General features: G+C 45.9%; 1 protein-coding gene across 1 annotated transcript in view; it reads right to left on the reverse strand.

The window, feature by feature from the left end:
* The window catches only part of LOC308311822 (prospero homeobox protein 1-like), a gene marked incomplete at its 3' end in the record, with an annotated part of 54,050 nt that extends 34,241 nt beyond the window's left edge, over positions 1–19,809 (reverse strand). The window contains exons 1-8 of the mRNA XM_080758598.1: positions 19,732–19,809; positions 14,033–14,546; positions 11,495–12,042; positions 11,272–11,452; positions 10,640–10,883; positions 9,472–10,604; positions 9,271–9,408; positions 3,324–3,431 (exon numbers count right to left, since the gene is read on the reverse strand). Of these exons, the coding sequence (XP_080614724.1) occupies positions 3,324–3,431; positions 9,271–9,408; positions 9,472–10,604; positions 10,640–10,883; positions 11,272–11,452; positions 11,495–12,042; positions 14,033–14,443 (2,763 nt within the window). The 5' untranslated portion in view covers positions 14,444–14,546; positions 19,732–19,809. The remainder of the gene's footprint in view (positions 1–3,323; positions 3,432–9,270; positions 9,409–9,471; positions 10,605–10,639; positions 10,884–11,271; positions 11,453–11,494; positions 12,043–14,032; positions 14,547–19,731) is intronic.
* Between the last annotated feature and the right edge of the window lie 7,691 nt (positions 19,810–27,500).

Here is a 27,500-nt window from a genome sequence, read left to right on the forward strand (position 1 = left end):
ATTAAACAGGTTGAGAATCACTGCTAGAGCTGTAAAGATGTCTCTCATGTGGGTCCTTGGCATTTCTCTTCAAACGGGGGTCCGCGGGCTAATACGTGTCAATTTGGGGGTCCTTGACATGAAAAAGTTTGGGAACCATGCACTGGTGGCAGTGGTGGAAAGTACTTGACGTATTTGTGAGTTTACATGAGTATTTCCAATTTCAAGTACTGTTTCTACTCTCGCAAATATGCTATAGGCTATACTTTTACTCCACTACATTTATTTGAAAACTTTAGTTACTTTGTAGATTTTTGATTATTACTACAAAACATACATGAACCACTTCAGTGCTATACTGTAAATTTCGGTCTGATGCGGCGCTTTGTGGGCTTGTAGATCTGCTATTTTCAAAATATGTGTAGACACGTAAACATGTAGACATGTAAATGAGACATTCTGCATAATGACTTATATTTTTAATTCCGGACTTTTACTTGTAACGGAGTATTTCCACTCTTTGCTTGAAATGCAGACCAGCATCTCCTCTGTAGCATTATATAAACGTTTTACCTATATATGAATTAAATGCAAATACATTGGACATAAAAAAAAAGACAACAACATTATAATACTATAGTAATTAGCTGAAATCAATCATATTAACCTGAGGGCCTGCACACTCTCAATCCGCCAGCATTTATTGAAGAATTAGGATATAATTCACGCCAGCATTATTTCCATTTGAGCTCTTATTTTGAAAAGCTGCATCTCCGGTCCACTAGCAGTAGACATAACCTAGGAAGCTGGGCAGGCCTTGTTTACAGCGTGATTCCAGACCGGAGCTCTGGAGAGCTCCACATCGCCGGCTCTGTGCCGTCAAAGAAACGCTGTTGTGACCAAAAACGCCATCTGGGACGAGGAATAGGAGATACAGGCGCTTGAAAGAAACGGATAGAATGGATTATTATGGCGACGACGATCTAAGATGGACGATCCAGTGCTGTGCTAACAACATAGGGCTAACCGGCTAACGTAAGTAGCATTATGGCTCGATCGATCGAATGCACTATAAAAGTGCAATTGCCATTAAAAAAACGGCAATGGCGTTAAGCGTTAGTATAAAAATGTGGCTTCAATTGGCATTAATCAACGGCAATGGCGCTATAGGAGTTAAGTGAAGGTGGGGGACGCATGTGGGTCCCGGGCCGCCAGTTGCCTATGTGTGCTTTAAATAACTGTATATGGGTTCAAAATAAATACAAAATAAGCCTGCGTTATTTGCTTTGTGCACACAGGCCTCTCTAACACCACGATCCTTACAAAAGGTGCGCTGTTCCTTTAAGCTGCAGGGAGCAGGTATATTGGGCTTAGCAACCTGGTGTTTGCTTAGCAACCGGGGCGTCCGGGGCGACCCTGGTTGCCATGGCAGCCGTTATGAGGATGTGGCCATTGCCTTGAGGAAGTGGTCACCGTGGATATGGACATAATATATGGGCAGATGGTGTGTGTGTGTGTGTGTGCATACGCTCATTTCAATATGCCGTCCTGAATGGGTGGAGGAGCCACACATGCTCCTTTACAAAACAAACAGAGGCCTGTAAACAGAAAACAATCGTCGCCTTTGTCTTTTAATGCTGTCGTTCTGTTGTCCTGCCTTTCATTTGGTCGTCCGTCCCCTCTCTCCTTCCCTTCTCTCCTTCCCTTCTCTCCGTCCCCTCTCTCCTTCCCTTCTCTCCTTCCCTTCTCTCCTTCCCCTCTCTCCTTCCCTTCCTCAGCAGCTATAGTCTCATAGTGCTTGAACCCTTATATAGCGCTGCTATATATTCGGGCAGAAACCCGTCATCTCCACGTTCAAACTTTTTGTGTTGTTTCGTAAAGTAACGCAGCAGTGTGTGTGTGTGTGTGTGTGTGTGTGTGTGTGTGCGTGCGCGTGTGAGTGAAAGCGGAACGGCGTAAGTGTGTGTGTGTGTGTGTGTGGGGGGGGGGGGGGGGGCTTGGGGGTGTGTGTACAGTATTCGTGTGTGAGAGGGAAAGTGGGCTTTTGAGACACCCAGCCTCACACACACACACACACACACACACACACACACACCACGAACCCCTCCCCAAACACCCGAGCGATTAGGAGCAGGAACTTTAATTACTCTACAAAGAGCCTGACAGAACGGCTGACCAGAGAACCCCCATCTGTGCTATACGGTCACAAACACACACACACACACACACACACACACACACACACACACACGGCCAGTGGGGGGGCTGGAGGACAAAACACACAACAGTGTCAAGACCACTTCAATGTGCAGAGGGCAGAGCGAGGTCACGACATGTGTAAGTGAGACAATACACAGGAGGAACTGGAGGGGGGGGGGGGGGGGGAGGGGGGGAGGGGCACGTTTGGAACCCTTTTCATATCAAGGCCCATTATGGTCCGGCTGCCAACAGGTTACTTTTGTCTAACCCAGTTTTCTGAAAACCGCATGTTTCTATATGTCAGTGGTTCTCCAACATTTTGATGTCAATTAAGGACCCCCAAAAATATATGTATTTGGTAGCCGACCCCCATCTGAAAATATGCTGTTCCAGGGACCGCTCCCAGAAGCAAAGCTTTGAGTTAAAAATGTTCGCTCTGAACGAATATACATTCAAAGATGTGACCTACAAGCTATACAAGCTTGTATATCTGCTATTTTTCAATATCTAAAGCATAACCTAAAGCTTATAACACCAAAAGGGGTTCCCGCCCCCCAAATGGGCTAAGGTGGGAAATTTGGTATATAGTTTTTTTTTTTATCTGCCTAAAATATTGTCTATATACACATACATTCATGAATCCATTTGCTGTGACCGGCTGTCGGTATTGAGCAATGTCTGGATATATGTGACCGTCACCATACCATTAACATCCTATATGCGGCAAGATTTTCAAAATTTCGACGTGTCAAACTAGGTGGTTTTCATGATTCTGAATCCATTCCGAGCACAAACCCAAGAACCCAAGAATCCCTTGGGCTCCCAGTCCGCCGATTTCATATGACTATATGATTCACCTACTGCATATGATTCCAGGTGACTAAAATGTGACTAAAACTAAATGAAAACTATTCAAGAGACTATATGACCAAAACAAACAAAGAAAATCTAAATGTTCCCTCAACAACAACCCTGAATCGGATTATACAACTGGACAGAACTGCACAGAAGAGGACAAGACAGATGGAAACAACTGTGGGGAAGACGAGGAGGAGCGGACGGACGGACGGAAATATGGAAGGATGTTTGATAGAAGGGATATTAAAAGGAGAAGAAAAAGGTGCCAGAGGTCTTACTCCGATTACCTTGACGTCGGAGAAGAACATCTTGAGCATGTTGGACGAGGGATATCGAGAGTAGAAGAACATGAGCTTGGCTTTCTTCAGGTGGTTGGGTGACAGGCCCTCTTGAATCTGAACACACACGTTAAGGACATATATACACACTAGGGCATTCACTTCTAGTCATTTTTACTAGTTGCCTAGTTTACTAGTCGACAAAACGTAAAAAAAGTAAAAAAAGTTTTTTTTAAATAAATATTTGTACATTTAAAAACTGTGTACATTGGTGACTATAACTATAATCTACCTGATCTTGAGGCCTACAGAATCGGGGAATTTTTTTTAATATATTTTTTATTTTCCTTATCAACTAGTCAACTATTACCAACAAGGTCGACTAGGTGATTTACTAGTCGACTAGTTGAATGGTCGACTAGTTGGTTAATGCCCTAATACACACACACACACACACCTGTTTTTGAAGGGCGCTGTAAGCCCCCTCCTACAAACAGCTATAGGGTTTGATGCTTGCGTTTTCTGAACACAAACAAATTGACAATGAATAGATCATTTATGTCATAATTATGCGTCTGAGCAAATCAGCATATGTATGTCGGTAGTACAGTATATATATATATATTAGGGCTGCCGTAATTGTCCAAAAATTGGATTCGGATATTCGTTTTAAAAACCCACGTGGATTCGAGCAATTCGAGCCATTCGGATTTCGGATTTCAATTCGAGCCAATCGGATTTTTTTATAATTATATTTACACCAATACAACCTTAGACATAACATTTGATTTAAGATCGCATTGCTGGCGCAACTCTCTCTCTCCGCGCATTGGTGTTGCTGAAAACTGAGATGGAACGGAACGCATACATTCTCCCTTCTCCAGTAACATTTTTTTCTTAAATGAGCAATCCTACCACACAGCCTTATCAAAACGAGGCACGGAGGCAGTGTTAATTCTGCTGCATTATTATTATCTGTGGACTGTGGGTCTGCTGCCGACGTTATGAAACTTTTTAGCTGGCTAGCGCCTATGCTCCGCTGTTATGCTCAAATTAGTGACCCTAAAGAATTCTGAGGCAACATGGCTGGAGACGAGGCAGCCAATCAGAACTGCGCTGCGCTGCGCTGTATAGTCTGTGTTTAGGAAATGTGCGAGGCAGCTGATTTATTCTTCAATGTATGCCGTTGTCGGCGTGTCGCATGGCAAATATAACTAATCTACAAGCTCACAAGTCACAACGCTTACCCATGGCACGGAAAACTAATAATAATAATAAATAAAAAAATATTTTGTATTATTATTTTTAATTCGAACCTTAATTTTATATATTCGGTTATTAATTAAAAAAATTGATTCGAATCTATATTCGGATATAGAATATTCGTTGGCAGCACTAATATATATATATATATATATATATATATATGGGCTTATATAAGTGGTTAAAAGCAATGGGAATACAACACCCGATTGACACGGCGAAGAAAACAGACAAGAGGCTGAACGTGCGGTTTGCAAACGACTCATATACTCAGCGGCCATTCCACTGCCTCACCCTGCAGCGAAATAGTCATTTGCCTGGCATTGGTAAGCGCAGTCACCAGGGGAGAGTCAGAGAGAGATAGTGTGTGTGTGTGTGTGTGTGTGTGTGTGTGTGTGTGTGTGTGTGTGTGTGTGTGTGTGCGCGTGTGCGTGCGTGAGTGTGTCGACAGCTGTGGCCCCACGACGCTGCCATTTCCTCAACACATTAACAGACCTCATAATCTATCACAGAGGAAGAGGCAATCAATGGAAGGTCAATTAACTGCCGTGCGTGCACGCACACGCACTCACCAGGCCCCATGAGGTCATGTGACCGTAGAGAGGAGACGAGCGAAGAGAGGTGTGTGTGTGTGTGTGTGCCACGTGTGTGTGTGCCACGTCCAGTTTGTGACTGTGGGTCAGGGCCATAGACTGTAAAAGAAATATGGACAAAGCGTTCTCCGGGTCTGATATGGACGTAAGATGAAGCCTGTCAGTCCTTGAATTGTAAATCGCCATCTTTCAGAACATACTCGACTTTATGGATTTTTTTTCTTATAAATGGGACCATAATTTATGGTGAAGTTGGGCCCAAATACAGGGACCTCTATGGAGCTTTTTGGGCCCAATGACAGTGCCACAACAGGCCATTATATTAACTTTCAGGAAGTCAGGATTTCCTACTGGCTTCAGACACTATTGGCTTCACTGCCCCCCCTGGGCAGGGCCCCGTTTTTGTGTCACGGACACATTTCTATGGGTCGCCACCAGAGTTGATTTCGTCGACAAATATGCCAAGACGAAAAATGTTTGTCAACTACCTTTTTCCACTGACGAAAACTAAATGGAAACTAAATGAAAACTAAGCTACCGTATGATGACAAAAATATACTAAAGACTAAATATACTGACAATTTTCGTCAACAAATAAAAACTAGACTAAAATGTTAGGAAGGGTAGTGGACAAGAGATCCAGTATAAGTCAGTTCACACTTGGTTGCATACTGAAAATAGCCGATCTACAAGCTCACAACGTGTCGTAGCTTGTAGATTGGCTATTTTCAGTGTAAAATGTGTCATTACGACGGCATCAAGGGCCACCAAAATATCGCATGACACTTAGTCGACTAAAACTAGACTAACACTAAAACATTCCAGGTGACAAAAATATGACTAAAACTAAATTAGGTTTCAGTCCAAAGACTATGATTAAAACTAAAATAGAAATGTGCTGCCAAAAACAACACTGGCCGCCATCCAGTTAACATTAATACCAACCTGTCATTGTGTGTGCATGTACGCACGTGTGCGTGCGTGCGTGCGTCTAGGACTAGGTCAAGTAACCTGCTCTGCTGTTTCCATAGCAGAGCTGTGCATGCATTTTGTTTTACAATACATTTTGACTATTTAGTCAGGATAGGCGCTCCCACGCACACACGCACGCACACACACACACACACACACACACACACACCTTACTCAAAGTCAACAAGAGAATGGTGACGGTGTCATAGTGAATAAATCATGTGTGTTTGGTGTGTGTGTGTGTGTATGCATGTGTGTGTGTGTGTGTGTGTGTGTGTGTGTGTGTGTGTGTGTGTGTGTGTGTGTGTGCAGATACTGTGGTAATAGTAGCTAAATGAAGCGCATAAATAAACAAAATGCAAAATGTGCTTTTTGCTCCTCTACTGCGATTGTGTATGTGAGTGCGTCTCTTGCCCAGGGCACTGTGTAACACTTGTAACTTGACCTCGCTGCCAGGTGTGTGTGTGTGTGTGTGTGTGTGTGTGTGTGTGTGTGTGTGTGTGCGCGCGCGTGCGTGCGTGCATGCGTGCGTGGGGAGAGAGAGAGAGAGAGAGAGAGAGGAAGCGAAGGGGTAAATCCATAAATGAACGCAGGACATCTGCTCAGTACCATCGAGGATTAAAAATACATACAGGCCTCTCTCGCTGTACGTGTGTGTGTGTGCGTGCGTGCGCGTGTGCCTGTGTGTGTGTGCCTGTGTGTTCTGTGAACAATGCAAAGCACCTTAACCTAACTGCGTGTCTTAGAGCTTATGACCTCTTCTCTTCCGAAGCATGCAAATACGGTGCAAATGGAACAAGACAGACACATAGATGGCTAGAGAGACAGACCGACAGACAGACGGGTTTGATGGATAGATGGACATAGAGCGACGGACCTGATTTGAAACCATTTGAATACATATCGAAATTGATTCAAAACATCAGTCATTTGCAAAACAGAGTCAAGGGAATGGATTTTGTCAAATGAGTTGCACTTGTGCAAATGCCTGAGAGCGCACGCACGCACGCACGCACGCACGCTCTCCCCACTACACTCATTCATGCCACACCAGTGCTAGTGTATTTTTTATATAACGTCTCTTCAATAATGTGGAAACGAAGTATTTGTAAGGCAGTTTGTAATGACATGCCCAATATATAGGCACGCCTGCAGGTTGATGGGGCTTAATAAACACGAGATTTCATTTTATTTATACGTGTATTAATGTGAGATAAACATCGGGACGTGTTTAAAGGGCCTCTTCCTTTAGAGACATCACAGAATGATGATTGCTCATTAGTATGTGATGGTGTTGGTCTTTCTAGTCGGAGTGGAGGCGTAACATCTAAACGGAGTCTCTTTGATGGAGTCACGCTGGTCAGACGGACCCTCTGCAGTCTGCACCTGCAAGGAGCTTCCATTCTCCACCGTTCAAAGTCTTATTTCTCCTTCTCCGGCTTTGTTCTTCAAAGATCTGCTTGCAAGAGTGCAGTGTGTACATGCGTGCATGCGCCTGCGTTGTGCGTCTCACTTACAGTGTATGTATGTGCGTATACGTGCGTTCGTGTGCGTGTGTGTGTGTGCGAGTGTGTGTGTGTGTGTCTGGCACGTGCATGTGTTTGATGACCGGTGGAAGCCGTCTTCATATGAAAGGTTGCGGACGAAAAAGAAACAACTACCTGAAAACACCTGTCCACACAGTATGTACTGTGTGTGTGTGTGTGTGTGTGTGTGTGTGTGTGTGTGTGTGTGTGTGAGAGAGAGAGAGAGAGAGAGGCTGTAACAACAGACAATAACGTAAAAGGGGGAAGTCAATATGAATATTTAGGCTAGCACAGTTCACACTTCCTTCTCTCTCACACACAGACACACACACACACACACACACACACACACAATGCTCTTTGAAAGTTGATTAGCTTTGAGCTCCTATTTACAAGGTTCTATCTCTCTCTCTTTCACACACATGTACGCGCACACACACACACACACACACACACACACACACACACACACACACAAATATGATTTGCTTTGAGCATTTATGTACAAAGTGTTTGCGATGAAAGAGGGCCTAACAGCAATGTCTCAGAGCAAGTGGGAACAGAGAAGTCGCTGGATGTGTGTGCAGTGGTTGTATGTCTGTGTGCGTGCGTGCATGTGGCTCCTGCTTTTGTGTGTGTGTGTGTGTGTGCATGTGTGTGTGTGTGTGTGTGTGTGTGTGTGTGGGTCATGCCTGCCTGTGTGTGTGTGTTAGTGAGAGCGTGCAAGCCTCTCAGCACCTCTGAGCACCACTCCCCACACCGCATGGACTTAAAAGGGCTTGAGAGAGCAGCGTGCGACCCGTTTAATCTTCCCCCCCTTGCAAGACCCGGCGCAGCCCTTTTTAATCTCCCTGCCCAACAGGGAAACACAAGGGTCTGAGCAGGAACCAATTAATACAGCTTAATTGAGATATATACTGTATATATATATATATATACTGTATATATACATTAGGGGTGCAGAATTCAGAAAGTATTGACAGATATCCGATTTCCGATCATATCTGCCGACACGGATTCTGACCGCTTCCGTTATTATACAGATTATGTTGCCTTTAAACATTGGAAATACACAAAACAAAAGCGACGGAGCCATTGGCGGGCACATAACTATATTGCATCGTCAATAGAGCACCGAAGTCTGATGTCAACATCGGTAGAGGGCGCTATACGTCCCCGGGTTCATGTACTCTTTATTTGCATTGTAATACCCATAGGGGGGATTTTAGATCGTCTCATATAAGAACTGTTTCACTCATATGGATATGAAGAATCAACTGATTGTTACCGCTGCTGAATTAGTTTCACTAGAAACAGACTGAATGTTCTAAACGACACAGAGACACCTCCCCGACAATATCGGCGAGACAGTTTTATTTTTTAATTTTTGGACCACAGTTGTTATATGAGACGATTTGAAGATGAGCCCACGTTATTCTCCATACAGAGAAAAACTTCCACAAACGGGATGAGCGAGTGACGCCAGGACTTCGGCGCTCTATATCTGTGAAAATAATCTACGTATAGCAGCATACGTTTTCCCCCCGAAAACGACTAAGTATTTAGAAGACATTCTTTTGTCTAAATGTGTTAAAAGGATACCGTGCTGCCGGAGTACGGCGATATGTCGGCCATGTCCTGCAGGTCGCCACACTCGGACTTGATGAGGGCCAGGGAGAGGCCCTCGGGCCCCCCGTGCTGGCTGGGCGAGCCCTGCCTGTGGTGGTGGTGGTGGTGGTGGGTGTTGTGATGCGGGTGGTGGTGGTGGTGGTGGTGGTGAGGGTGGTGGTTGTTGTGGTGGTGGTGGCCGCCCCCGCCGCCGCCGCCCAGTTGGCCCCCCGCCGCCAGGGCGGCGGCCATTTTGGTCCTCAGGCTGACCGTGTCGCGTGCCGTCGCCACGTCCATGGAGTCCGGGGAGGCGGAGGTGGCCCGGGGGTGGTGGTGGTGTTGCTGCTGGTGGTGGTGGTGGGGGGGGAGGTGGTGGTCCTTGGGGGCGGGGTACCCTGAGCCCAGCGGGGGTCCCTGGAAGGGGTAGCCCAGGAGAGGCAGAGGGGGGAAGGGGTGGCGGAACGACGCCGTGGAGCCAAACCCCAGCGAGTGGGAGAGTGCCGAGGAGGGGTGGAGGTGGTGGTGGGGGTGGTGGTGGGGCAGGGAGGAGGCGTTGAGGGCACTGTCTCCTCCTCCTCCTCCTCCTCCTCCTCCTGCTCCTCCGATGCCCACCGAGGCGCTCTTGCGCACCACCAGTGGCAGCGCCTCCGTCTGGTCGTTGTGGTGCGTGGAGGAGGAGGAGGAGGGCGGGACGGGGCCGAACGGGTCTAGGGGCCCGCCGGCGGGCGCCATGACGTCGCCGAAGCAGTGCCTCTGGTTGGAGGAGGAGGAGGAGAGGTAGCCGGGGGGGGCGGGGCTCGCTCCCTCGTCGCTGACGCCGCCAGGCAGGCCGAGCGCCTGGAGCGCCGAGAAGCGGGGGTCGGGGGTCAGCGGGGGCAGGGGCGCGAAGGAGGAGGGCGGCGGGCAGGAGGACGAGGAGTTGGAGGAGGAGGGTGGGGGGGGAGCGGCCGCGGCAGCCAGGCGGGCGTGGTGGTGGTGCTGCTGCAGGAGCAGCGGGTGGTGCTGCAGGGCCAGGGGGGGGTGGAGGCGGGGGGAGGAGGAGGAGAAGCCCTTCACCACCGTGTCCACCACCTGCGACACGGCGCAGTTCAGCTCCTGCTTCAACGTCTCCGCCAGCCGCCTCCCTCCTCCTCCTCCTCCGCTCCTCCTCTTCATCCTCCCGTCCTCGTCCCCTCCTCCTCCTCCCCGTCCGTCCTCCTCCTCCTCTTCCTCCTCCTCGTCCATCATGTCCCCCGCGGCGGCGTCTATGAGGGCCTGTTCTCTGAGCAGGGCCCGTGCGCGGTCCAGGAACATCCCCGGGTCCGACATGTCCGCGAGGTCGTCGGTGTGGCGGGGGGGAGGAGGGGGGTGGTGGTGGTGGCGCCGGCGCCGGGGCGGGCGCGGCCCGAGGTGGAGCCCGCCCCCGCCGCCTCCAGGCCGTCGGAGCGGACGCTGTCCTCCGACAGGTTGCCGTCGTCCTCCCTCTCCTCCGTCCCTCCTCCTCCTCCTCCTCCTCTCCGCTCTGCCTCTCCGCTCCCTCCTCCTCTCTCTTCGTCCTCGTCCTCCTCCTCTTCCGTGTCCGAGTCGTAGATCTGGTAGAATTTCTCCTGGAGCTGACGCAGCTGCTTCTGGACGGGGGAGAGAGAGAGAGAGAGAGAGAGAATGAGATGCTGATTTCGAATCTGACACATAAGGCCTGCGCGCCGAAAACTGGTAGCAGTTTTGACTAGTTTCTGCTCTTCTCTTCAAACTAAGTTTTTTTTTCAACGTGACATTCTACATAGCGAGTATACTTTCTACTTTTGGTACTGTAAGTATATTTTGATGCCAATACTTTAGTACTTTCAGTCAAGTATACATTTTGAATTCCAGACTTTCAACTTGTAACGTAGTATAGTTCCACATTGCAATAGTATTGATACTTTTACTTAAGTAAAAACAATGGAGTACTTTTCCCCACCAGCGCCCATGCTTCAGCGGGACGGAACGGACGGGACGGCGATACGACGGACTGACCTGCATGTCCTCCAGCTGCAGCTTGAGCTGCCTCCGCTCCTCCTGCCGCTGCTCCTGGCGCGAGCACACCATCTGGGTAAAGCTGTGCTGCTGCTGGGGCAGCCGCTGCTTACGCTTGTTCTCCCGGCACAGCAGCTCCCCCCCGGCGGCGGAGCCCCCCAGGGGCCCACCGCCGCCGCCGCGAGACCCCGGAGGAGGAGGAGAGCCCAGGAGGAGGAGGGACGGGGCGCGGTGGTTGGCGCTGTTGTTGTTGTTGTTGTTGTCGTCGCTGTCCCCGCGCTGGTGCTGCGGCCGCGGCAGGAGGTGGTCGTCGGCGTCAATGTCGTCGTCGTTGTTGTTGCCACTGTTCTCCGGCCTCGCCGGGCCTTGCTCGCCGCCACAGGCGGGCCGCACCACCACCACCAGCGGCGAGTGGCTCATGCCCCGGATGATGTTCTCCACGCGGGCACGCTTGGCGCGCAGGTGCTCGTCCGACAGCCGCTCCGGGTCGAAGGCGGCGGAGAGGGAGGAGAGGGGAGGCGCTGCCGCGGTGGTGGTGGTGGGGGCGGGGGGAGGGGGAGGAGGCAGGGCCGTCGTCTGGGAGGAGACGGACGAGGAGGAGGAGGAGGAGGGAGGGGCCGGCGCGGGGCGTCCGAAAGACGAGGAGGAGCTGGGAGGAAAGTGAGGCGGCGCCGGGGAGAGGCAGTCCGAGGGGCTGTCGCGGGACGAGGCGTTGCTGCAGGCGTCGTCCGCCTGAGTCTCAGAGCCGCCGCTGGACAGACCCCCACTTCCCTGAGAGGGGGTGAGAGAGAGAGAGAGAGAGAGAGAGAGAGAGAGAGAGAGAGAGAGAGAGAGAGAGAGAGAGAGAGAGAGAGAGAGAGAGAGAGAGAGAGAGAGAGAGTTGTTTTAATTAATAAAGAGCAAACTAATTAATTAGCAAACTAATTAATAAAGAGAAAACTATTGCTAAATGGCACCAAAACTAAAGCTATGTTGTTCACTCCACAAGCTATTTCAGCTCAAATGAGTATCTCCACTCTCGATGGAACTCCCATTGAATGGGTGGAACGATACAAGTACCTTGGCTTTTGGTTGGATAAACACCTTAATTTCAAATTTCATATTGATTCTTTGTGCAAAAAGCTTAAATTCACTTTGGGTTTCTTCTATAGATTGAAGGCTTGCTTTGCTTGTTCAGCTCGTAAAACAACCCAATTGGATTACGGTGATACCATTTATAGGTTTGCCTGCTCCTCATCCTTGATCAAATTGGATCCCCTATACCATGCTGCATTAAGATTCATAACAAATGCACCTTTCAGAACACATCACTGCACGTTGTATGCTGCAGTCGGTTGGTTCTCATTGGCATCTCGCAGGCTTCAACATTGGCATATTTTCATTTATAAAGCCATTCTGGGTGACTTGCCGTCTTATATTATATCCAAATTCGATCTGGTCCAAAACGGCCTAAACCTCAGGTCAAATGCTTGGCTGCGGTGTGTAGTACCAGCATTTAAATCTGAGGGGGGGCCAAAAAATGTCTGGCCTTCTTTGGCCCTTGGTCGTGGAATGACCTACAGTCCAGAATAAAACTGGCTTCGAAAGTTCCCTTGAGAACTTTTAAAAGGATCATCTTTGATGTACAATCCAACACTTGCACATGTCTGGATATGTACTAGCCTATGTTTATGCCTATATATCTATTATATCGGCTAAAATCGTGGAGATTGTGTATATTTGTGTATATGGTGTATTTTTGCCCTGCTACTAAAAATAAAAAAGTAGGACAGGTGACTTGTTGTATTTATTATAGGTAATTTAAGGTGTATTATGGATGTTGTATTTGCTGGTTCAAAATGTAACTTTGATGATGTGGTATTGAAGTGTAATTTTTATTTCTGCCTCTTGGCCAGTTCCCACTTGTAAAAGAGACGCAGTCTCAATGTGTTTTTACTGGTTAAATAAAGGTTAAATAAAAACAATAAAAAGAGAGAGAGAGAGAGAGAGAGAGAGAGAGAGAGAGAGAGCGAGAGAGAGAGAGAGCATTTGTTGGGAAGGATGGATGGACGGATGGATTGTCTGAATGAAACCACCAAACTCCAAAATGTTCATTTTTCAGGGAAATGAAAAACATATATTTTTCAGGAAATTAAGAAAACCTTATATTTTGAAAACAAACCAATACTGCCTCATCAAAGTCGGTGTTGTGACTTTATGTATTGTCAATCGCGTGAGAGGGGGAGAGGTGGTGGAGTTAGTTGCTTTAGCAGACAGTTTGAGTATAGTCCAAACAGCTATAAGAGGTTTTGTACAAAGCGCTTTTTATATTTTCGAAACAACACAGACAGACGGAAAGGCTGTTCAATAGAGCGCCCCTATCAATAATTAAAAAGAAGAAAAAGTGTTATAACCTGCCTTTTTCTTCTTCTTTCTGATTATTTGATCGGCCCAAAACATTGTGTTTATCGTCATGATTCGTCACAACTCGAGTTGGCTTTGTCCGCGGCGTAAACCTCTTTAAATAAATACTTTTTGAAAAGTCTATGAGGAAAATGAACGGGGAATTATTTTCCCGGCTCTCTCGTCGTCATGAAACTCGTCATGGACTGCGACGCTCTATCTATAGCACTGATTAATGCAAAAAGGAAAAATAAATGCACCAGAAGAACTAAAAACGTCTATATGAGTGAGCGCGCGCGCGCGTGTGTGTGCGTGTGCTTGTGTGTGTGTGCGTGTGCTTGTGTGTGTGCGTGCGCACCTGGAATCCGTGCGTACGCACCTGGAACCCCACGTCGCCGCCTCCGTTCTTGCCGTGCTGCATGTTGCTCTTCAGCAGCTGTGAGATGATGGTGGCGCCGGGGAAGGCCAGCATGGCGTCCTCGTACGTGTTGGCCCTCTTCAGCAGCTTCCGCAGCACGTTGGACGACTTCTCGCCGTCGTTGGCCACGCCCCCGCCGTGGTGGTGGTGGCCCGCCAGCGGGCAGTCGTCGTCGTCCCCGTCCTGGTGCGATTGGTTCATGATGACGTGGTGGAGCAGGGTCTCTCTGGCGCGGGCCAATATGGCGCTGCTGCTGCTGCTGCCCACCGCGGTGGTGGCGGTGGTGGTGGTGGTCGTCCTCTTCACGCCGATGTCCACGCGCCGCCGCTTGTTCTGTCTGGTTAGGAGCGCGCCGCTGTCATGATCCGGCATCACGCAGGACAGCTAAAGGCTCATGACGGCCAGGGCTTGGTGGCGGTGGGGCCACCGGGACTAAACGCACGCGGGAGGAGAGGTGCACTCTGGGTATGTATACCTGCAGGGCGAGGGCAAAGCACAATATATATAGGAATTATGACTAGGGATGTCCCGATCATCAGCGGCGTGCCGTGCACAGATAGACACAGATAGACCCCCTGCCCTTTCCCCTCTGGACAGCAATGTGCCCTTTTGAGAAACAAAATGGCACTGGGCGTTGTTTTTTGTGGAGCATGGTGACATTGATCAATATAAAAAGCTTCTAATATATTATTTAGGCCCCGACATCTATATATCTCACACTGTTAAGGCAACCGGCCGCTTCCACGTGCTGCACAAGGTGCCCTTGTTTTTCACTTGAGCACCTGCCCCTCTAAATGTCTGTGCACGCCACTGCCGATCATGTTTTTTCTGGCTTCCGATCTGATTTCGTTCATTTGATTTTGAATTGTGCATTATCACAATAGTACAATATCCAAAATCACAGACAATAATGGATATATTATTGATACTATAGGGATGTCCCGATCACGTTTTCTTTTGCTCCTGATCCGATTCCGATTTGAAAATGACGTGATCGGATCGGGACAACCCAAATTATGACACAAAATGGCTCCGAGATTGACATTTTCTCATGTTCAGATGACACGCAGTCTAAATAAAAGTACCACAAGTCTAATGTACAACAGTCACTATACTTTCTCAAGAGGGACTCATTCCTATATGTCTGTTTTAGACATACTGAATGACAACCTTTTGAATTGATAGCTTTTTTGCTCCCTTTCCAAAAGCATTGGATTATGAAAAAACTTTTAGTCATTCGATGTTCGCAGAGTTCTAAACGACCGACCCCCCTCATAGTGCCATGCCCAAAAAGACAAAATAACACCAACAAAACATGACAGAGAAAATGCTGACTGTATCAGAACGTATTATACGGCGTTTAAATGCCATAAAACAAAACAAGAAACGTTTGACGCTACAACATGAGCACTTATATATAAGTCATAATCATAAAATGCTCACAGCTATAGACAGAAGAGAACAGACAGACTACGGCGGTATATGGGAGGCTCCGCGAGCGAACAAATAGACTGCCGGTAATATAGTTCAAGAAGGTATTCCCACAGAGAAGTAACACCTGCTCGCAATAACCACAATAAATGTCCCATTTCCTCCCAGTCTCCCGAGACGTAACCTCCATTACAGCGTCTTGTGAGGCGCCATCAAGAATCGACTTGTTTGTCAAAAGCAGGTGTATAGAAGTAGTGCTGTGGATAGCATTTTCTTATTTTTTTTATATTGTCTTTTTCCTGCACTAACCTGTGTTTCTGGCAGGCTTTAGCCATGCAGGCCGTATACCGCGGTTACATTTGTGCTTAATTACTAATGAAGCTGATGAGAACTAGTGGTACATTCACTGAATTTGGGTTCAAATACGTGGAATTCCAAGGATTGTTAGCTCTGCTTGCTGCAGGTTTTGATCGAGAACATTATTCCATTATCAGTGCTAAGTTTAGACTTTGTTATCGGGGAGGGTTTCTCATCATCGGGTTCAACCAGGGGCATGTGGTGGTGTGGGAGTGTGTGTGCGTGTGCGATCGTGTGTGTGTGTGTGTGTGTGTGCGTGCTTGCAATCAATGCACATCAGTGTGATTTTTACGTTAGAGTTGCAGAGTCCTCTGCATTCAGTCGAATGTCCCGGCGGGTACGAGTAGAGCAAGCGCAGAAGGACAATCAGAGCGGGTTGAGTTTATGAGCGCTGGTAAATCAAAGTGATTATGGGTTGATGGGTTCCAACTCCGTTTCAGGGTATTTAACAGGGATTTCAGGCCGGATGGCAACTATATGCATCATGCATGAAGCGGATTCATGGGAACGCTCCTTTCTTTACAAACCCAAAGGTGCAGATTAATGCCGCGAGACAGGTCTTCAGCCAAAGTATAAACGTGGGTTAATTGACCATTTAAAAACACATTGTATAGGTATAGCATACCAATGCACACCAAACATCAATCCTTTCATATCTCATTGACAGACAGACAGACAGACAGACAGACAACAAAGTGAAAATAGCATCTGTATATATCCTGCCATCGACAAACGAGCTTGTATGCATACACACGCACACACACACACACACACACACACACACACTGACACACACACACTCTCTTGCCTACTAAAGCTCAGGCTGAATTTTCCATGTCATGTTTGCATCTGTTTTGCAACTGATTTTCAGAGTTAGGACTGTAGGAAAATGAATTGCACAAATTAACACAGCTTTCAGCAACAGTTTATCGGTACAGAGGAGAGTCAAATTGCAGTCTAATTCTGCAAGCAGTGAAAATCTGTCCGAAGTGGAGAGAACATGCACATTAAATCAACCGCTTAAACAGAAGAAGCGAGTGATAGACAAAAACGAGTGGCAAAATAGTCTGCAAAGTGCTCCCTGTCTGTAAATTGTGTGAAACTATTTTTCTTTACTCTACATTTGAACAAACACGAGTGCTGCATTCCAATCTGTTTCTTTAGATGCTTTGGACTGTATCCCTGATGCTGCTATACTGCATGCACAAAGTCTCTCTCTCTCTCTCTCTCTCTCTCACACACACACACACACACACACACACACACACACACACACACACACACAAAGAGAGAGAGAGACCAAGATGAGCTGTATGCGAGAGAGAAACTGAACTACATAAAAAACACTTTTTAAGTACAAATCGTAACAATAATTTGATAAGCGCAGGTCAATATTCCGTTAAGACCATTAAGGGTTTTGTTACATAAGTTAATTGTTACACTACATGGGTAAAGTTTTACACTCTGAGTTAAATGAATACAGCTTTTTCCTGAATATATATATATATATAAAATGTTACAGACTGCCCTGCAGGTATATATTATATAGTCAGAAGATCACCTGAAACATTGAACAAGCTGCACACACTCGCGCACAAACACATAGCTATGACCCAGTTACACACACGCACACACACACACACACACACACACACACACACACACACACACACACACACACACACACTTTAGTTCATTATATGACTGGATCTGCAAATTATAATTAATTTTACAAGGAAACAAATAATATAGTTTTAGGCATTTAAGGATATACACATGGCACCCTCTCCTCCACACAGACAAACTGCCTATATAGCAGCCCAAACATTTTTGGCATGCAAGTTCACACACCGACAGAGAGAGAGAGAGAGAGAGAGAGAGAGAGAGAGAGAGAGAGAGAGAGAGAGAGAGAGAGAGAGAGAGAGAGAGAGAGAAAGACAGAAACCGTGCGACAGAGTTAGAAGGACAGACAAACGGAGAGAGAGAGAGAGAGAGAGGGGGAGAGAGAATGAGATAATGTCCATATGAGCGGGTACTTTAGTCTGGATTCAAATGAATAATTAAAAAAAAAGACTCAAAATCCATAATATTTTGAACTAAGAAAGAATATACAAATACAAAAAGAACCATACAAATATTCAGACATACACCTGTTGTCCCCCTTGTGTTTGACAGGGGCTACAGTGAGAACCTTTGTGTGTGTGTGTGTGTGTACTGTGTGTGTGTGTGTGTGTGTGTGTGTGTGTGTGTGCGTGCGTGTGTGCGCGTGTGTGCGTGTTTGTGTGCGTGCGTGCGCGGGGTCTGTTTCTGTCTTTATACTGATGCAGCAAAGATGAAAAGGGGTGTTATGTCATGTGAACAAGGTAAAATCCTACTTTGAGCGCGGTTTGTTTGAGGGGCATAAAAAAGGAGATGTGAGGAATTTCGGGTGGTTGACAAGAGAGTTTTTTTTTTAAGCCGTTGGTGGCGTTCTATGAGAAGATGAGATTGCGGGAAGCGAAATGGGAAGTGGTGCTGGAAGGACTATGGTTTCACGTGAAATGTGTGACGGTCCATGCATGTTGTTCCAATAATAACAGGAATGTGTCGCCTACTCTGCAGGACATGAATGTCACGGCACACGGCGCAAGCTATAAAACCAGTCAGTGACTCATTATTCTAAGAACAGGGGGGTTAGGCTCTAAGACCATGACAGTCAGTGAAGTGACTCATGATTTTAAGACAGAGCAATAGTAAGATTCGGTATTCTAATAAAAGGGGTTCAAAGTGTGCAAAAAGTTACCGCTATATGCTCGTTTATATGCATGCAGCAAATGTTCTTTATTTCTTTAGGCTGATCTTCTAACACTATTAGTGAAGTCAAATGAGACACAAGTAGCATGTGCTTAAATTCATATTTAGAAAATGTTTCAGATGTCAAAGATTTCTGAGATGATGGAATGATGACGGATGATGATGGTCGTCATGGAAGGGGAACATTCTGAAAGCTTCATGGGCAAAATCTTTTTTTTTAAACCGGTCGAAATGACCTCTCATGTGTGTTTCTAAGTAATTGCACCTAGGCTACACCTGCCGATCGACTCTGTAAAAAAAATGATTTGGCCATTTATTATACACATTAATATAGCCTATACAAAAGCAGAAACTTAGTTTTAAACCATCTAACCAACAAGTAGGACTATGAGAGGCGGCGGCAGCTCCGATAGCCTCAAGACACCGCGGGGACAAGCGTCTCTAAGTGGAGTGTCAACGGGAGGGAAACGGACACAACTGTCAACTGCACACAACTCGCATGTGACAAATTAACAAAAAAAGGACAAAAACAACAGCATTAAAAAAAACGCCATGCAACTATAGAGCTTTGTCAATTATGGTTTGGCAAGATGTTTGGCAACAGCAAACGATATAATAAAATGCAGATTAAAGAACAGATTAAAAGGCGGGGGGGGGGGGACTATAAAGAGGAATGGGCTACAAAATGCAGTCTAATCGAGCGACTATATCGGGTCTTATCAGTTCGCGCGTGTATAGCGTGTTTTGCTCTCGTATATACGCGACCGACGGACAGACAGTGCACTTCACAACTCCGGCAGTCACACCATGAGAAGAATATAAGAATCGACCTGAAAGGCTGAACACCCGACTCAAAGATTCACGAAACTATACAACACTATACTGTCCCGGGTGTCCAAGATTTTAATAGTGAGCCATATGGATCTGCTCGGGTTTCGCATATAAAGGCTATAATAATAGATCTATATCCTCGGAGCGGACACAGTGGATACACACACACACACACACACAGACAGTTTAACAACAACGATAATAATGATTCATAATAGGTCATAAAAGCAGCAGCGTGCGATACTTACTTCTTACGGCGTAAAACAACAATAGGAGCGTCTTCCCGAGTCGGACTATAGTCTAAGAAGAAGAAGAGAAACTCCAAGAAGAACACGAAAAAGAGAGAGAGAGAGAGAGAGAGAGAGAGAGAGAGAGAGAGGGAGAGAGAGGGAGGGAGGGGGGGGGGCTCCGGCGCTCCGCACTTCAGATCAATGCCGTCATTTTCTATGGCAAAGTGGAGAGAGAGAGAGAGAGCGCGCACGAGCGTGTGTGTGTGTGTGTGTGTGTCAGAGAAAGCGAGATCGAGGGAAGGGACTCAGGGAGGGAGAGAGACTGAATCAGATTGAGGGAAGAGAAGAGAGGAGGGGGAGTCTCACGGACCGTGCGCGCGCGCGCTCTCGTGCGTGCAGCTCTCTCTCCTCCTCGATCGGGCAGAGCAGAAGTGTCACGGCGGACGGTGCGGCCAGTATGTATACAGCCTGCTGTGTGTGTGTCGGTTCGGTTCGCTCCTCTCTCTCTCTCTCTCTCTCTACCTACCTACCGCCGCAAGAACAAACTATAGTATAGGCTACTTAAAGACGCGCCGCCGTGAAGGATGCGACGAAGACGTCGTCATCATCATCATCACCCCGGAGTGACGTAGCGACCGCACCTGACCAATAAAGGAGGAGGAGGAGAGAGGACCGCGGAGGATGGATGGTGATTTTTTTTTGCATTATATATTTTTTTTTATGGAAAGCACAGAACTTCGCACCTTCAGGCACGGAAGGAGACTCTCTCTCTCTCTCTCTCTCTCTCTCTCTCTCTCTCGCAGAGAGAGAGAGAGGAGAGAGAGAGTCGGAAATAGACTTTGTGCCAAACGGAGTTATATACATATACGTATATATAAAGCTTAATTTATAAGGAATTTATATTAGAATGACAGAGTGCTGCATGCGTTACAGCCACATAATCTAATACAAATTAAGGCTCATCATTTGTCATTGTTCAGCAATTAGGGATTTTCTTCTCCGTCTTTCTTTCTTTCCCCCCCTTTTTTAACTTTAAAATGACGATATTAACATTTTCTATATACCGTCAATTCAAGCGCAAAAGCTATAGATACGATACACGCTCTTAAACTGTTGATTCACAATATACTTAAAACAATTGTAATCCTGCTGTTGTGAGATGGAAGTGAATTGTTATTCGTATAAAACAGAGAATGTGTTGGAAAATAACATGCAGTGTGCGCGCAACGTGCGTATAATGGAAAAACAATTAGTGCGTATACATGCCCGTATAGACGCACGCACGTCAATTAACCGTGCACATTCTGGGAGGGGCATTGGCCAAAAATAGCTTATATACAAGCTCACAACGCATCATAGCGCGACGCTGTATAGATCACCTATTTTTTGACAAAGACAGATTTTTGAAAGACTCGCGTCCAGTTTACGTATAGCTAGTCCTATATAGTGATGTTGTGATATAGCCTATAACTGATGCACAGCCATGGAAAGCAGTTGGACTATAGGCTATACACTTCAAGTTCAAGAGTTCCAGATAAATAAGAATCATGCTTTCATATCGTATAGCTCAGATCCTATAAGTGCTCGGAGTGTGGAGTTATGCGAGGGGATTGTGTTGTGTTGTCAAGGTCTCCTGCAGGGTGACTTTTGATTGATTAATTGAGCATGCAGTTAAGTTAACACAGAAACAAAGTCAGTTGAACAACTTTATAACCATATAGGCCTATATATATATATATATAGCCCCCTTTCGGGACCCTATAAGTTGATGGTTCCGAAAGGGGCTTAAACCCTGCATGTAGCTGCGGTTATATGGCTTGAAAAGATCTGAGCTTAGATTTCTTAAAATGTGGACAAAATGTACAACTATATGTGGAATCATGTTCTCTTATGGCGGTTTGGGGGTTCCAATGTTTGAGTTGTAGTGCTGTGAGTGTGCATGTGTTAGCTGGTGCACCAGAGACTGATGGCGATGTCTCCGCTAAATGCGCTTGCATTGGAAAACCTGAACACTTCTCTCATTGATTTCCATAAGGCCGTGTGTGTGTGTGTGTGTATAGCCTATATTAAAATAAAATATCCCATATAGATTTTGACGTGCAATTTATCTTGGTATAAACTAGTTTTTATTTTATTTTATCAAGAGCGCCAATGTTTAATTCATTCAAAAGGTCGGAAAACAGACCGCAAGAGTCAGACAGTGAGTCCTACAAGTAGACCTATTTCATTTGATATAAACATTAGACTGGTATAGCCTAATTATATAACCACTTTCATTTCCGCGGTCTGCCCCTGCATGAAGGCCTTGAGTATAAGCAAATTAAATGTAATGTTTCCCCAAACAATGTCATTCCTTTTGGCCACAGAGCGTGGTCAGAAAGTGAGACACTTATTAATGATTTGATTTGTGCTATATATATATATATATATATATATAGGCCAAAAACTGACGCTATAGAGTCACTTGGGTTTGTTGAAACGGAGAGCGAAATGTGTTCATGTGTGTGTGTGTGTGTGTGTGTGTGTGTGTGTGTGTGTGTGTGTGTGTGCGCGTGTGTGTGCTGGAATGCTAAATGGAACCGAGGCACTTTTTTTGTGCGCGAGGCATGTGCCAATATAACCCCACATCCAATCACCGGCTCTCCTCTTTATTACTGACTTCCAACGAAACGAATTCCCGAACAGTCTCGACTGATAATCGCTTTTGGAAATTACTAAATCTCTTATCTCAGATATATATATATATGCGCAGTTACTCCGATCCATATAAAGCAGCAATCATATTTCAAAAACGATGCCGGTTTAAAATATAGCAGGTCTATGAGTCAACGATCAATTAGAAGACCATAAAAATGGCTATTAAATGAACGAATTGACCGCACAACATAAATGTAACCCGGTTTTAATTGCGGTTGCGAATTATCGCCTCCCCCCCCGCGGCCCCTATAGGTTACATAAATGTATAGCCTAATTGCGCAGACGGCATGGATGGCGTTTACAATTATTTTGTGTCTGTAATTAATCCGAACAATATGCGATATAACAAATATCAGACGTCAATGTTGGCCCCAGGGAGGGAGAGAGAGAGAGTAACATGCCATTCCGTGTGATGTAAAGAGGCCCTGTTCTAATGATCACTTTTTTGGTCATTATTTGTATATTTGTATATTTTATTTTACATGATTTAATAATGTAATACGGCCTCGCGGTGTTTTTCTTTTTTAGAAGAACAGTAAAACGCAACTTGCTCACTCTTTAAAAGACCGAATAACAAACTAGATTCAGTGACCTATATTTAACGCAATATAAAGCGCCTGGGGTGGTGTCATTTTGCATTTCTCTTTTTAAATAAGTTTTGTATTGAAATGCTGCGTCGGTGGGAGATAGAAAAATAGGCTACATACTAAACAGACGTTCTGTGGGCCAATTACAACCCCAAAGCTCCACAAAATAATGTGGATATAGGGAAAACAATATTTAGCCTGATAAGAAAGGGGAACGGGAAAATAGCTATACCGGTATATATATATAGCGACGCATGCACCCTGCGGACATTTTCACTTCATGATGGCACAATATTTTATAAGTCCACGTTCCGCGAGTTTGTCGTGTTTTTTTTTACCATGGCAGCGCATAGAAACTGGTCAGTTGCTTTTCCCTCAGAGCTACCCCTCTCCTGAGTGGAAAGTGTATAGGTGTATAGGTAAGAATTCCCTTATCACTGTTAAAGAGAGGGAAATATAGACGGTGTTCAATTTCGCTTATACAAGACAATTCCGATGCAGCTGCAACTGGTGCACATGCAGCTAATAGTAGCCTATAGAATAGAAATATATACATATAGGCTATACACACCGCATGTGAATTTAACTCGAGTGAAATTGTTCTCTCACAAGAACATATAGGCTATTAAACAGCTATATAGCCATACTCCGGATTCGGAGGGAGGGGGCAACAGTGTTGCCGCAACATGCACAATCAGAAAATAAATAATAAAAAAGCGAGATAAATATCCACTTATGGTTCATAAGTGGATAGAAAGTGTGTGTGTGTGTGTGTGTGTGTGTGCGTGCGCGCCGTGGCAACTACTTTAGACTAGAGGGGGGGGCTGCGTTCCCATGCACGCGCTTTCAAATGCGCATGCACGTGTTAAAATAAGAATGAAAGTAGCCTATTACAAGTTACAACTTCTCACTTTGGGTCCCAATTTATTTTCGCTCACTGCACTCACTGACAACTCAAGTTCAACACATGCACAACACATAACAGAAAAGGTGGAGATTCTGCTCGGCGGCAGCATGGCATCTTTCTTATAACTTTTTCTTTTTTTAGGCTACATACCGAGGTGAGCGTGAGGCGTGAGCAGCTGCGGGTCGAGTTCAATAATCCAATCGAAATGTCACTTTAATCCAACGTCACAATAATGAATAATCCAAGCCGACACAAACCAAGCTGGTTTCTGTCCCAAAATGCCGGCCTGGGAAATGTAAGACTGCTGGCTGGAACGGGTCCTCATCCTCCAATGGAATTAGGGCGGCTGGTGGCATTTTGCTCCACCAAAGGTATGGCTGGCGGTGGTTATGGTGGATCCACATCCTTGGTGGTTCGGTGGCGGGACCATCATTAGTCTCTGCGGGGGCATGGCTACTGTTGCGGGGGGCAGCGGTGGCACTGACACCGGAGGGGCCGGGGGTCCGGGAAGATCAGCATATTCAAGAATCATCCAATATAACAGCTGCTTCTAGTAGCTTCTCCTTCTCTTCGGCTTTGGAGACGGTTTTCGAAACCAATCTGAAATCCATTTTTGAGACATAATACTAACTCGTAGGCTACTATAGTGCCGACGTGCGCGCATTCGATTATTGCCCAACTTCTATCTACAATGATGCCGGATGTAAACAGGAAATACACCTGTCCAGCGTGCACCGTGATGACGTGAATTCATTGTGTATATTTTGTAAATAAATATAGATATATAAATATCGCACTATAAATCCCAAACAAATAACCAACAACAACATACACTTTATGCAAAAAATTGTTAAAATGGTTATGATATAATTATGTTCCATTAAAATAAAAAAAGGAAAGAAATGGAAAAATCCCTTTCCAGACCACTGGGGGTGCTATAGCACCCGCAGCATCCCTACTTCCCACGGCTAGAGTGAGTGTGTGTGTGTGTGTGTGTGTGTGTGTGTGTGCGTGCGTGCGTGCGTGTTACCGGGTGACACAGCTGATTCGAAGCAGTTGGCTACATTTGGAACAAACAATAGGCCTACACAGAGAGAGACGATAAAAAGAGGTTTGCACGAGGTTATTCGCCACTCAGTTATCGATATTGCTGTTCGTGTTTCTTCACTTTTGTGAAATCGTGAGTGTTCTTTTAACCGAGTGCAGCATAATATGGATTCACTGGTATAACAAGACAGTTCAGACAACTCACCCCGCCGTCTTGTCTGGACTTTCGGGGTGAGATGTCTTCACTTTCCGGGGTGAGTTGTCTCAGAGAACTCACCCCGGAAAGTTCAGACAACTCACCCCGCGGCGCTGTCTCAGAAAGTGAAGACAACTCACCGGGGTGAGATGTACGGTATTCGATTCACTCTGTTCTGCCTATATTAGCCTAACTAAGCCATAGTGTTTTTCAAGTTTTATATCACGATTTATAGCCTCTCAGACACAAAACCAAAGGATATTTTGTTGTTCCTTGGATAAGATTTTGTCCACACTTCTTCCATGCATGTGTTAATTTGGGGCCATTGGAGAGATAAACAGGCAAACTGTTGATAATTCCTCCAAATGAACTAATGCATATATGTTTAACCATAATGTAAACTCTTGAGAGTGTAAAATGAAACCCGCGGGGTCCATTTGGTTTCATTTTACACTCTCACAAGAGTAAAAGATCTAGAAGGGTCAATTTGATGAACCGACTCTCCATCATTTATAGCTGCACATGGGGACCACCTGGAACCCCCTCAAAGTCCACTGGTGGTCCCTGGACCACTGGTTGAAAACCACTGGCCTGCATGGCTGCCTGTATTCCTTTTGTTATGCATATATACTGTCATGAATGCATGTCACCCATTGAAGCCTTTTTAATGTGAAGTTATGATCATTCCACGCACCTGTTGTCTGTGTGTCATGGACAAGAGAATAAACGTCAATCTTTAATTTTGCAGACTTCTCCGTTGTTTACTTGCCTGATGTGCCAATGACCCCCACTGACCTATACACTTCTCTCTCTCTCTCTCTCTCTCTAGTGTGTGTGTGTGTGTGCACGTCACGAGTAAGAGAGAGAGAGAGAGAGAGAGAAACTGGATGAACAAGTGAGAGAGTAAAGTGTAAGTGTGTGTCGAGAGAGAATGCGTGCGAAAGGGAAAATGCATTGTGTGCATACACTGTATAGGCCTATGTGTGTGCATGTGTGTGTGTGTGTGCGTGCATGTGTGTGTGTGTGTTGGTCACGGTCAGTCAGCCTGAACAGACTCTGCGTAGTTTACCTTACAGGCTGGACCAATCAGAGCTGAACGCTGACCTCTCGTCGTCACCCTCAGCTCCCAATGCAACTCATGACTAAACATAATCTCCTCCTGGCTAAACAACAGCACTGCATTTTAATTATGAGCTACCAAACTCTGACAATAATCCCAACAAGGGTCACACATATTTAAAAAACAAAAACCTCATGAAATAAAAGTAAATTCTTTTTTTTTCCATACACCACCTCATGCCTTCCTTGACGATGCTTGATTCACCTGGTGTTGTTGCATCCTCTCTATAAAAGGAAGCAAACATTGTTGGATTCGATGAAGGCTGGATATATATAGCCCAAAATGTCTGTCATCTTTCCTGAGGCATGGACAAATAAGACAAAAACAGTGTGCATCGCCCTCCCTGTTTCTTTGATCCAATGAACAGTTTAGTTTGGGACAAACTTATTATAAATACATATATATAGGCCTATACATAATACATATTTAAACAGATATCTAGTGTTAATTGAACTCTGAGCGGGTATACGAATGTAACCAAATGGACCCGTATAGGCTATAAGGGTCCATCTCACTCAACTATATATGTCAGGCGACACGCTCACTCTGGAAATCCCCGCAGGGGCCAGAGGAGGATTTCCCCTTTGGTTGAGCGGGTAGATGCTTGGTTTCCCATGCGGGGAGGCCGGGGTTCAAATCTTGGTGGAGGGGGGGGGGGGCGTGGTGACCCGGATCATGTTTCCAAAGGAGACGGAATGCTAGCTTCTAGCCCAAGGTCAAACAGAGCTTAAAGGTATAACAGCGTAGCCGCGCTATGGCTCTTAAACCGCTGTCCCACCCCGCATGGGCGACCAAGCATCCACCGCTCATCCAAGGGGGAATCGCCCGAGGGGGATTTCCCTTCGACCGAGCGGTAGAGATGCTTGGAGTCCACAGTACGCCACGGTTCAAATCCCGCACACGCAGCTGAAGGGTTAAATGCTGCGTAGACCTTTTATTTGAATACAGTAGTATGATATATATGCCTCTCATAGCGTATATAGTTACTGTAGCATATCACCTATAGCCTGGTATCCAGACTCATTGCTACGTTCTGCGTTTTTCTTTTCTCATTCCACCCTCACAGTCTGGCAATTAAGCATCCTATCTCCTATCTCCAACGGTCCACGGCATCTGATTGGTCTGTGGTTACATTTATCCAATGTAAAACTAGAGTCACTTCCTGAAATGCGAGTCAAATAGGACACTAGTCAGCCTGAGTATAGTGAAGTGAGAAAAAGACACACGTACATC

This window comes from Protomyctophum bolini (genome assembly GCF_963924005.1).
Source record: "Protomyctophum bolini genome assembly, chromosome: 24".
Classification (NCBI taxonomy): domain Eukaryota; kingdom Metazoa; phylum Chordata; class Actinopteri; order Myctophiformes; family Myctophidae; genus Protomyctophum; species Protomyctophum bolini.